Genomic DNA, 13146 nt, shown 5'->3' with positions numbered 1-13146 from the left:
AAGTAATTTACAAACCTGTTTAAGTTTCTGGAATACCCCTTTAAATAGGTCCAGCTCTCTATTCTCTTGGAGGAGCAACAGGCGGCAATAAAGGGCCTCACCAATGGTGAAAGCTCCGGAACACGAGGGGTACTCATGTGAAACTTTACAAATAATGTGCCTTTAATGATGTGCCTAAAAACTTGGGAAGAACCTCTGCATTAAAACATATTGAGCATATTCCCCTTTAACAAGCTTCCTGACCTATACGGGAAGATGTCCATTTCCACTCAGGTAGGTTCTGGTACTTACCTATACATGCAGGTTTTTCTTAAGGAACACCATCTGTTCAAGTCCTTGTCATCTACTGTCAAGATCTGCAGAAAGAAATGATGAGCAGCCATAAAATGTCTGTCTATAACACTGTTTCCCAACCAGGGTGCCTTTAGCTGTTGCAAAACTACAACTCCCAGCATGCCCGGACTCCGGGCATGCTGGGAGTTGTAGTTTTGCAACAGCTGGAGGCACCCTGGTTGGGAAACCCTGGTCTATAAGCACAGCTGTATGGCTTCTCTACAGGAGACAGACACAGAACGCCCTTCATCTGGAATCGCACAAGACTTTAGACGTCTCCAACCCGTCTCGCCTTGACCTCGCAGGCCACAAAGTGATCCACAAAGTGATGTGCCAATGTCTGCTCTCTGTGCTCCCTCCACAAAGCTCTGGCTGCGTTTTCTATATTTCATATGGAAGGGATGCACATGCGCTTCTCGGCCTTTTGGCTAAGAGCAAATGTAGTATCTGTTCTTATCAGTTTCATGCCGATGGGCAGTAACGCCGGTGTGGAGCTGGTGGGGATGGGTTTTGCATGGAGGGAGCAGGTGTTCCAGGGCTGGTTCTGAGGAATCAGCTCGACAGCTGCCCCGATGTGACCTGTTTCCTCCGGGTCTCGCCATGAGGCTGAGAGGGTCTAGAGCCGAGGTACTTTAGTGCCTCGGGGAGTGGTGACCCCGAGGTGCCGTAACTCATTGGGTGTATTTGCTCACTGAGTTGAAGGAAGGGCACCGTAATCTCTTCACCTTGTGGCACTCACCTCTCGATTCCCGGCCTTCTGGCTAGGATCAGAGAAATTTTTATAGATCCGGCCGGATGTCCGGGCAGTATATCTGCACACATTCACTTATTTATTTCTTTTTTGTCTCACTGTGTCACTTTTTGCGTGTTGTGTGTTCACAGGATTTGTCAGGATGCGGTAGCCCTTCTGGGTGTCCCTCCTGGCGGTCTAGGGGAGGTGTGTGTGGCCATTAGGTTCTGCACCTCCCTGCAAACACCCCGGGTGCTCCTGCCTTGGCAGGGTACCAAACGTTATCGGCTCTGCGGGCAGATACCTTGGCCAAGGGGGATGCCGGGAGCATTTGTGGTCCCTTAGTAGCTTCGGCGAAAAGGGACATCGAACCTGGAACCTCGCAGGTACCTTTTGGTCCGGAGGCGAAGGGTAAGGTTTGTTGGGGGGCCTCTCCTATCGGAGAAGGGCTTGTGATAGACCGCATCCTCTTTGCACGTTTTTCTAGTGTGACACGTTTGCACTTTGGGTGATTTGAGAGCACGTTCCTCGGCTCCTAAAAAAGGGATGAACATGCGCTTGGCAGAGGTGGCTCCTGTATGGGAGCACAGAGGAGGGCCTAACTACTATATGGGGGGCTTAAATACTACACAGGAGTAGGGTGAGAGGCCTAACTACTATATTTGGGAGCACAGGAGGGGGTCCTTACTGCTACAGGGGGCAGTGTGTGGAGCCTAACTACTTTATGGGAGCAGTGTGTGTGTGTGTGTGGGGGGGGGGGGTTCCAACTACTACATGGGGGCATGAGGAGTCTATCTATTATATGGAATCACAGAAGGTACCTTACGAAGCTGGCAGTATGAGGGGCCTTACTTCTGTATAGGAGTAGTGTGAAGGGAGAGGCACACAGGCTCTTACAAACAGCTCTTTAAAAGGAAATGAGAAATTCCGCTCAGAATTCCTGAATGGGACTTAATTATTTTTGGACTTCACTGAAAATACCCACATGTTCATTCTTTTGGCGTAATCCACTCAGATATGCATTGTGGTTAAAGAGGTACTCCGCTGCTCAGCCGGTGGCCGGGAGCTTGTGACGTCACAGCCACACCCCCACATGTCACAGCCCGCCCCCTCAATGCAAGTCTATGGAGGGGGCGTGGTGTGACATCATGAGGGGGTGGGGCTAGGACATCACGAGCTGCCGGCTACAGAGTTCGGAGCAGTTTGTTCCAAACGCTGAGCAGCGAAGTACTTCATGGTGGTTGCGCATGTCCAAGCGAGCGATCCTAGCACCCACCGAATCAGTCAGAACCTGCTGTGCACGGAATTTATCCAAATGGACATTCCATAGTGTGAACCTGGCCCTACAACGTTGCACACCTCCTTACCTCATCTGTTGAAAGTCCGAAGTCACAGGGAACCACCTGCCGGTACTTGAACCGACACGGAAGATCCTCCACTATATCTTCATAATCCATCTTGTAATACTCCTCCACATACTCCTGGAAGGTTTTATCATCTGCAGAGAACAAATACATTCTGGGTGACCTTTAAAAGGGAACTCCGGAGGAAACAAGTAGAAAACAAATGTATCAAAAGCAACTGGTGCCACAAAGTTAAGCAGATTTGTAAATGACTTGCAATTAAAAATCTTAATCCTTCCAGTACTTATCAGATGCTGTATACTACAGAGGAAGTTCTTTTCTTTTTAAAATTTCTTTTCTTTCTGACCACAGTGCTCTCTGCTGACACCTCTGTCCATGTCAGGAACTGTCCAGAGCAGGAGCAAATCCCCATAGTAAACCTCTATGGACAGTTCCTGACATGGACAGTTCCTGACATGGACAGAGGTGTCAGCAGAGAGCACTGTGGTCAGACAGAAAAGAACAACTCAGCTTCCTCTGTTTTATGCAGCAGCTGATAAGTACTGGAAGGATTAAGATTTTTAAATAGAAATAATTTAGAAATCTGTTCAACTGTGTGGCACCAGTTGATGTGAAAAACATTTGTTTCCCACCGGAAATCAACTTTAACCCTTTCTCCCAATACAGCAAACAGTGCGGTATAAATGAATTCTGCAGGTCAGAACATTCACAGCAATACCATATATACATAGTTATTGGCCCTCACTTACTAAGTTTTCCGGGTTGTATTTTTTCTTTTTTTCCACTGATAGCTAGGGCTTTTCACACATATTTACTAATGTGTCGCATGTGAGTGCCGCACAATGTCGCATACGAGTTATAGTGTCGCAGCAGAATCCCTTTCCGATTCTGGCAAGATTCCTGTCAGAATTCATTCCATTCAGAAGCCCGGGAGAGTGAGAAAAGAACTGCTTTCTGTTTGCTGGAGATTATGGCTCCAGCAAACAGAAGGCACATTCCCAAAACCCTGCCCATCCCCCCCCCTCCCCCTCCTGTCACATTCTTGTACTGCAGTAATACACTGGGTTTCCCAGGCGGATTTCAAATCTTCCGCACGGGACCTGGGAAACCCAGTGTATTACTGCAGAACAAGACCTTTCCCCATCAGCCAATCACTGGCTTGACACGTGACACCACTGCGGCCAGTGACTGGCTGAAAAGGGAAAGGTCCTACTGTACTAAGAAGAGAGGAAACTCCAGAACACACGGAGACGAATCTGCAGGGACCGGGACTAGGTGAGCAAAATTTTAATGTTTTATTTTTCTCCCTGCGCACTTTGCTCAGTGTTTTTCAAGCAGGGGGCCTCCAGCTGTTATGAAACTACTACTCCCAGCATGCCCGGACAGCCTTTGCCGGTTCGGGCATGCTGAGAGGTGTAGTTTTGCAACAATTGGAGGCACCCTGGTTGGGAAATAGTGTGCACAAACTTGAAGACGTTTTTTGCAGCAGCTTGCAGCTGTCTGTTAAGAAAACAACACAAAACCCGAGTAATGTGGTCGGGAAAATTGGTAAATATGTGTGAAAGTAAGGTTTTTGTCGGGGAATGCCCCTGTTTAGGCTTTTCAGCAAGCCGAGTCGGGCGGTTCGGGAATTAGTGTCGCTCCATGGCGACAACATAAACCCGACAAATGCTGTCGGTTTGGCCATAGTAAATGAGGGCCATTATGTTTTACTACTTTAAACAAAAAAACTGCAGAAAAAAAAAGTATAGGTGTCAGAATATAGCGATGCAAAGAATTTTTTTTTTTTTAATTTAGTTATTACATTATTTTTTTACACTTCTTTGCGGATGAGTTTATGTGGAGGATGGGCTGTATTTTTATTGGTATAATTTTGGAGAACATACAATTACGAGATTGTTTCTTCATGACATATTCTACTTTAAAGGGGTATCCACCATAAGGGGATTTTAGTACGTACCTGGCAGACAGTAATGGACATGCTTAGGAAGGATCTGCGCTTGTCTTGGGGCTAAATGGCTATGTTGTGAGATTACCATAACACTGTGGCTAGCTTTTTGTGAACCAGTATTTCCTGTTTGACTTTTCTTTTTGACTACAAATCCCACAATTCCATTTTCCTCCCTCCCACACATCAGCCACCCCACCCCATTGAAACATAAATGAGCTGCATCCATTCAAAAGACCTGTGGTTTTCAATCAGGGTGCCTCCAGCTGTTGCATTAGTTGCAGATTGATCCCTCCACCCATTGAAGCAGACAGGCTCCCTGCCATCAGCTGACTAGTGAGTCAGGTCTGGGCCACATTGCAAGCTGGGAAAAATCAGTCATTTTGTATACTGTTAAAAATAAATATTGGAGTGAAAATCACAGAAGAATTGTGAGAAAACCATCACACACAGGTACAGACACTATATTATGAACTACACTAACTTTACAGCCCCTGTAGCATAGTCAAATAAAAAAAAAATTCCTGGAATACCCCTTTAACATAGTGGTAAATTTTTGTTGTTACTTGCATCATTTCTTGGTGAAAAATCACCAAATTTAATGATAATTTGGCATTTTCCGAACTTTGAAACATTCCAAATAAATTCTATGTTGATTCACATATACAATATGTCCACTTTATGTTGGCATCATAAAGTTTACAAGTTTTTACTTTTTGAAGACATCAGAGGGCTTCAGCAATTTTCAAAATTTTCACAAAAAATTCAAAATCTGTATTTTTCACGGATCAGTTAAGTTTGAAGTAGATTTGAGGGGCCTTTCTGTGATACCCCACAAATGACCACATTATAGAAACTGCACCCCTCAAAGTATTCAAAATGACATTCAGAAAGTTTGTTAACCCTTTAGGTGTTTCACAGGAATAGCATCAAAGTGGAGGATAAAAATCTAAATCTTAATTTTTTTCATTAACACGTTCATGTAGCCCAATTTTTTTCATTTTGACAAGGGTTATAAGGAGAAAACGCCTCTCAAAATTTGTAGCCCAATTTCTCTCAAGTAAGGAAATACCTCATATGTTGACATAAAGTGCTCTGCGGGCGCACAACATGGCTCAAGAGGGAAAGAAACAACTGTGGGATTTTGCAGGGCGAATTTTGCTGAAATGGTTTTTGGGGGCCATGTTGCATTTAAGAAGCCCCCATGGTGCCAGAACAGCAAAACAACCCCCACATGGCATACTATTTGGGAAATTACACCCCTCAAGGAACGTAACAAGGGGTATAATGAGCCTTAACACCTCACAGGTGTTTGACAGGCTTGCATTGAATTTGGACGTGAACATACATTTTTTTGTTTTAATGCTAAAATGCTGGTGTTACTCCAAATTTTTCATTTTCACATGGGGTAATAGGAGAAAATTGACCCCAAAATGTGATGCACAATTTCTCCCGAGTAAGGAAATACCCCATATGTGGACGTAAGGTGCTCTGCTGGTGCACTACAGGTCTCAGAACATAAGGAGCACCATTGGGCTTTTGGAGAGAGAATTTGGTTGGAATGGAAGTCGAGGGCCAAGTGCGTTTACAAAGCCCCCCCTGGTGCCAGAATAGTGGACCCCCCCCTCCCCCCACATGACCCCATTTTGGAAACGACACCCCTCACGGAATGTAATAGGAGGTGCAGTGAGCATTTACACCCCACGGGCATTTGACAGATCTTTGGAACAGTGGGCTGTGCAAATGAAAAATGTGACCCCATTTTGGAAACTACACCCCCTGGAGCCCACTGTTGTGACACCATGGTGGCTTTGTAAACACACATTGCCTTCAATTCTAGCCAAATTCTCTCTCCAAAAACCCAATGGCGCTCCCTCTCTTCTGAGCATTGTAGTACACCTGCAGAGCACTTTACATCCACATATGGGGTATTTATATACTCCCTATAAATGGAGTAACAAATTCTGGGTGGGCTTTTTCTGCTATTACCCCTTGTGAAAATAAAAAAAATTTAGGTAACACCAACATTTTAGTGAGAAAAAAAAAATGTATTTTCATGTCCAACTTTAATGAAAATTTGTCAAACACCTGTGGGGTGTTAAGGCTCACTTTACCCCTTGTTACGTTCCGTGAGGGGTGTAGTTTCCAAAATGGGGTCACATGTGGGTGTTTTTTTTTGTGTTTATGTCAGAACTGTTGCAACAGCCACCTCTGTGCAAATCACCAATTTAGGCCTCAAATGTACATAGTGCGCTCTCACTCCTGAGCCTTGTTGTGCGCCCGCAAAGCACTTTACACCTACATATGGGGTATTTTCGTACTTTGAGTTACAAATTTTGAGTTACAAATTTTGGGGGTCTTTTTTTCCTTTTACCTCTTCTGAAAATGTAAAGTATGAGGCAACACCAGCATGTTAGTGTAAAAAAATTTTTTTTTTTTTTACACTAACCTACTGGTGTAGACCACAACTTTTCCATTTCATAAGGGGTAAAAAGAGAAAAAGTCCCTCAAAATGTGTAATACAATTTTCTCCCGAGTACGGAAATACCGTGGCCCTCGAAATACGACAGGGCTCTGAAGTGAGAGAACGTCATGCGCATTTGAGGCCTAAATTTGGGATTTGCACAGGGGCGGACCCAGATGCAAGGGTTACAATTGCCTCCGCCACCACAAATACCCTAAAGTAATGCTTCCCAAACAGGGTGCCTCCAGCTGTTGCAAAACTCCCAGCATGCCTGGACAGTCAACGGCTGTCCGGCAATGCTGGGAGCTGTTTTGCAACAGCTGGAGGCTCCTCTTTGGAAACATTGCTGTATGAGGTGTTTTTAACCCCTTAAGGACCCTTGACGTACGCGTACATCATGACACCCTGGTACTTAACGACCCATGACATATGCGTACGTCATGGAGAATTCCGGCCCCTGCCGCGAGCCGGGCGGGGATCGGACCAAGATGCCTGCTGAAATAGTGACCCGGAATATAAGGGGGATCACGGTTGAGCCGGTGAGTTGCCTAGCAACATCTGGAGGGTACAGTTTGAGACCATTATACAGTGGTCTCTAACTGTAGCCCTCCAGATCTTGCAAAACTACAACTCCTAGCATGCCCAAACAACTGTTTGCTGTCTGGGCATGCTGGAATTTGTAGTTTTGCAACAGCTGGAGGACCACTGTTTGGAGATCACTTTGCAGTGGTCTATAATCTGTAGCCCTCCAGATGTTGCAAAACTGCAAATCCCAGCATGCACAGACAAACAGCTGTCTCGGCATGCTGGGAGTTGTAGTTGCATACCTCCAGCTATTGCATAACTACATCTCCCAGCATGCCCTTCGTCGATCAGTACATGCTGGGAGTTGTAGTTTTGCAACAGCTGGAGGCAGACTGGTTGGAAAATACTGAGTTAGGTAACAGAACCTAACTGAAGGTTTTCCAACCAGTGTGTCTCCAGCTGTTGCAAAAGTACAACTCCCAGCATGCATGGTCTGTCAGTACATGCTGGGAGTTGTAGTTTTGTAACAGCTGGAGGTTTGCTCCCCCCATGTGAACGTACAGTGTACATTCACCCTGGCGGGTTTACAGTAAGTTTTCTGCTTCAAGTTTGGGCTGCGGCAAATTTTTCGCCGCAGCGCAAACTCCTAGCGGGAAACTCACCGTAACACGCCAGTGCGAATGTACCCTAAAAACACTACACTAACACCTAATAAAGAGTAAAACACTACATATACACCCCTTACACTGTCCCCCCCCCCCCCACCCCAATAAAAATGAAAAACGTATTGTATGGCAGTGTTTCCAAAACGGAGCCTCCAGCTGTTGCAAAACAACAACTCCAAGCAGTTCCGGACAGCCACTGACTGTCCAGGCATGCTGGGAATTTAGCAACAGCTGGAGGCACCCTGTTTGGGAATCACTGGCGTAGAATACCCCTATGTCCACCCCTATGCAATCCCTAATTTAGTCCTCAAATGCGCATGGCACTCTCACTTTGGAGCCCTGTCGTATTTCAAGGAAACAGTTTAGGGCCACATATGGGGTATTTCCGTACTCAGGAGAAATTGCACTACAAATTTTGGGGGGCTTTTTCTCCTTTTACCCCTTATGAAAAGGAAAAGTTGGGGGCTACACCAGCTTGTTAGTGTAAAAAAAATAAAAAAAAATTTACACTAACATGCTGGTGTTGCCCCATACTTTATATTTTCACAAGCGTTAAAAGGAAAAAAAGACCCCCAAAATTTGTAACGCAATTTCTCCTGAGTACGGAAATACCCCATATGTGGGCGTAAAATGCTCTGTGGGTGCACAACAAGGCTCAGGAGTGAGAGTGCACCATGTACATTTGAGGCCTAAATTGGTGATTTGCAGGGGGTGGCTGATTTACAGCTGTTCTGACATAAACGCAAAAAATTAAAATACCGATTTGTAACCCCATTTTGGAAACTACACCCCTCACGTAATATAATAAGGGGTACAGTGAGCATTTACACCCCACAGGTGTCTGGCAGATTTTTGGAACAGTGGTCCGTGAAAATGAAAAATGCGCCAGCAGAGCACTTGACGTCCACACATGGGGTATTTCCATACTCAAAAGAGATGGGGTTTCAAATTTTGGGGGGCATTTTGTCCTATTATCCCTTATAAAAATTTTAAATTTGAGGGAAAACTAGCATTTTAGTGAAAAAAATAAATAAATCATTTACACATCCAACTTTCACGAAAAGTCGTCAAACACCTGTGGGGTGTTAAGGCTCACTGGACCCCTTATTACGTGCCTTGAGGGGTGTAGTTTCCAAAATGGTATGCCATGTGTTTTTTTTTTTTTGCTGTCCTGGCACCATAAGGGCTTCCTAAATGGGACATGCCCCCCCAAAAACCATTTCAGCAAATTTTGCTTCTCAAAAGCTAAATGTGACTCCTTCTCTTCTGAGCATTGTAGTTCGCCCGCAAAGCATTTTACGTCCACACATGGGGTATTTCCATACTCAGAAGAGATGGGGTTTCAAATTTTGGGGGGCATTTTGTCCTATTATCCCTTGTAAAAAATTTAAAATTTGAGGGAAAACTAGCATTTTAGTGAAAAAAATAATAATTTTCACGTCCAACTTTAACGAAAGGTCGTCAAACACCTGTGGGGTGTTAAGGCTCACTGGACCCCTTTTTACGTGCCTTGAGGGGTGTAGTTTCCAAAATAATATGCCATGTGTTTTTTTTTTGCTGTTCTGGCACCATATAGGCTTCCAATATGTGACATGCCCCCCAAAAACCATTTCAGAAAAACTCACTCTCCAAAATACCACTGTCGCGCCTTCCCTTCTGAGCCCTCTACTGCGCCCACCGAACACTTGACATACACATATGAGAAATTTTCTTACTCGCGGGAAATTGGGTTACAAATTTTAGGAAGATTTCTCTCCTTTTACCCCTTGTAAAAATTCAATAACTGGGTCTACAAGAACATGCCAGTGTAAAAAATGAAGATTTTGAATTTTCTCCTTCAATTTGCTGCTATTCCTGTGAAACACCTAAAGGGTTAACACACTTTCTGAATGTCATTTTGAATACTTTGAGTGGTGCCGTTTTTATAATGGGGTCATTTGTGGGGTATTTCTAATAAGAAGGCCCCTCAAATCCACTTCAAAACATAATTGGTCGCTGAAAAATTTCAATTTTGAAAATTTTGTCAAAAAAATTGGAAAATTGCTGCTATACTTTGAAACAGCTGGAGGCACACAACTACAACTCCCAGCATGCCGAGACAGCAATTTGCTGTCTGGGCATGCTGGGACTTGTAGTTTTGCAAGATCTGAAGGGCCACAGCTAAGAGACTCTAAACTGTGGTCCTCCAGGCCACTTACCCTGATTGCCGTCGCTGAAGTTCTGTGCCGCTATCTCCATGACATCAGGATCGCCGCCGCTGGACGACATCATCGCCACCTGGATCGGGTGAGCTCCATCGCTCCCCTGTTCTGCCCTGACAACCACGGGTGGGCAGAGGGGGGGAACTGAACTTTAACCCCCCCCCCCCCCTTCTGCGATTGGTCGGTTGCTTCTGACCGATCAATCGTGGGGATAGGAGGGGTGGCACCCCTGCCACCTCACTCCTATACCTTCAGGGGGACCGGGGCTGTGTCGGACAGCCCCGATCCCCCTTATTTTCCGGGTCACCGGAATCGCCACAAATCGCTGGTCTGAATTGACCAGCGATTTGCGACAATTGCCAATATGGGGGTCCTCAGGAACCCCCTTGGAGATGTCACGAGATACCTGCTGAATGATTTCAACAGGCATTCCGGTCCGGTCCCCGCTCGGTGAGTTTCAGGGACCGGAAATGCTCAGGGCGTACAGTAAGGATTGGGGATGCAGGGCGTATGCATACGTCCTGCGTCCCCAAAGAGTTAAAGGAAGACTAGATGCCAAAAAAAAAAAAAAAAAAGGAAAGCAACAGCAATTCTTGTATTTATTTTGTGTAAATAACAGTTCCGTCTTTACAGGCATAGCAATATCATGCTCATTTTTGGTTAATTTTATTTATTTTTTTTAAATAGCAAAGGGGAGGGATTTTTTTTTATTTTCAAACTTTAAAAAAAAGTTCCAATCCTGTTAGGGGACTTATTGCAGGTGAGTGACAGCTGTAGAGCTGGCTGTGTAATAAAGCTGACACCTACAGTCTATGCAGCAGGCTAAGCTCCCGAGCCTGCTCCATACACCCGATCCCAACGTTATGTGAAATGTCAGGATGGGGTACACATGCTTACTAGTAGTGGTGACAGAACCCATAGGTCATGCAGGTTTATGCGCTTGCAGACACTGCTTTTCCCGCTGTATTCATTTCTGATTACTTTCAACCTGAAACGGCTGATAACAGGGAACAATAGATATTATTTAACTATAGAGAAGATTTAGCACTAACCTGGGTTGAACACAGGCTTCTGTCTGCTCACAGCTTCCGCAAACTTGGACTTCCTTTTCTTCTTTGCGTTCTTTTCTAGCTCCAGACGCATTCTCTTTTTTTCTTTTCGGGACGGAACAGGGGCGGCCTGGGGGTCATATTCTGCGTCCATCTGAAAAAGCAAGCAGAGATCTAAAGTGAGGCCTAGAAGGCTCGTATGTAATAGTGATGTATAGCGGTGTCCCCCCCCAAGATTGACTGAAGAAGTGTTACCACAAAGTCTGGGTCATCACAGTAAGGTGCAGAATCCTCCTCTCCGACCTCCATATTGTCCCTGTCCTCTTGTTGTTCCTCTCCTGTCCAGTTATCCCAATTCCAGTCCTCTGTGAGGGAGACATTATTCACTTGTGTTCAATACAATGGTATTAGAGGCTACACAAAGGATGACTGATGTCCTGGTGCAGGATATATGGCATGGGCTATATATATATATATATATATATATATATATATATATATATATATATATATATATATATATATATATATATATATATATATATATAGTGAGTACAGCTCTGGGGTATAATACAGGATATAACTCAGGATCAGTGCAGGATAAGTAATGTAATGTATGTACACAGTGACCTCACCAGCAGAATAGTGAGTACAGCTCTAGAGTATAATACAGGATATAACTCAGGATCAGTACAGGATCAGTAATGTAATGTATGTACACAGTGACCTCACCAGCAGAATAGTGAGTACAGCTCTGGAGTATAATACAGGATATAACTCAGGATCAGTACAGGATAAGTAATGTAATGTATGTACACAGTGATCTCACCAGCAGAATAGTGAGTACAGCTCTGGAGTATAATACAGGATATAACTCAGGATCAGTACAGGATAAGTAATGTAATGTATGTACACAGTGACCTCACCAGCAGAATAGTGAGTACAGCTCTGGAGTATAATACAGAATATAACTCAGGATCAGTACAGGATAAGTAATGTAATGTATGTACACAGTGACCCCACCAGCAGAATAGTGAGTGCAGCTCTGGAGTATAATACAGGATATAATTCAGGATCAGTACAGGATAAGTAATGTAATGTATGTACACAGTGACCTCACCAGCAGAATAGTGAGTACAGCTCTGGAGTATAATACAGGATATAACTCAGGATCAGTACAGGATAAGTAATGTAATGTATGTACACAGTGACCTCACCAGCAGAATAGTGAGTACAGCTCTGGAGTATAATACAGGATATAACTCAGGATCAGCACAGGATCAGTAATGTAATGTATGTACACAGTGACCCCACCAGCAGAATAGTGAGTACAGCTCTGGAGTATAATACAGGATATAACTCAGGATCAGCACAGGATCAGTAATGTAATGTATGTACACAGTGACCTCACCAGCAGAATAGTGAGTACAGCTCTGGAGTATAATACAGGATATAATTCAGGATCAGTACAGGATAAGTAATGTAATGTATGTACACAGTGACCTCACCAGCAGAATAGTGAGTACAGCTCTGGAGTATAATACAGGATATAACTCAGGATCAGCACAGGATCAGTAATGTAATGTATGTACACAGTGACCCCACCAGCAGAATAGTGAGTACAGCTCTGGAGTATAATACAGGATATAACTCAGGATCAGTACAGGATAAGTAATGTAATGTATGTACACAGTGACCTCACCAGCAGAATAGTGAGTGCAGCTCTGGAGTATAATACAGGATATAACTCAGGATCAGTACAGGATAAGTAATGTAATGTATGTACACAGTGACCTCACCAGCAGAATATAGAGTACAGATCTGGAGTATAATACAGGATATAACTCAGGATCAGTACAGGATAAGT

General features: G+C 44.3%; 1 protein-coding gene and 1 pseudogene across 1 annotated transcript in view; one reads left to right on the top strand and one right to left on the bottom strand.

Moving 5' to 3' along the window:
• Positions 1–13146, bottom strand: part of KRI1 (KRI1 homolog) — a gene marked incomplete in the record, with an annotated part of 31087 nt that overhangs the window by 2695 nt on the left and 15246 nt on the right. The window contains 4 exon segments of the mRNA XM_056570546.1: positions 292–356; positions 2431–2561; positions 11283–11433; positions 11535–11644. Of these exon segments, the coding sequence (XP_056426521.1) occupies positions 292–356; positions 2431–2561; positions 11283–11433; positions 11535–11644 (457 nt within the window).
• Positions 742–917, top strand: LOC130267962 (U2 spliceosomal RNA; annotated as a pseudogene).

Source organism: Hyla sarda, chromosome 4 (genome assembly GCF_029499605.1).
Source record: "Hyla sarda isolate aHylSar1 chromosome 4, aHylSar1.hap1, whole genome shotgun sequence".
In the NCBI taxonomy this organism is placed as follows: Eukaryota; Metazoa; Chordata; class Amphibia; order Anura; family Hylidae; genus Hyla; species Hyla sarda.
The sequence above is the reverse complement of the archived record's forward strand: the minus strand, read 5'-3'. Positions and strand labels throughout refer to the sequence as shown.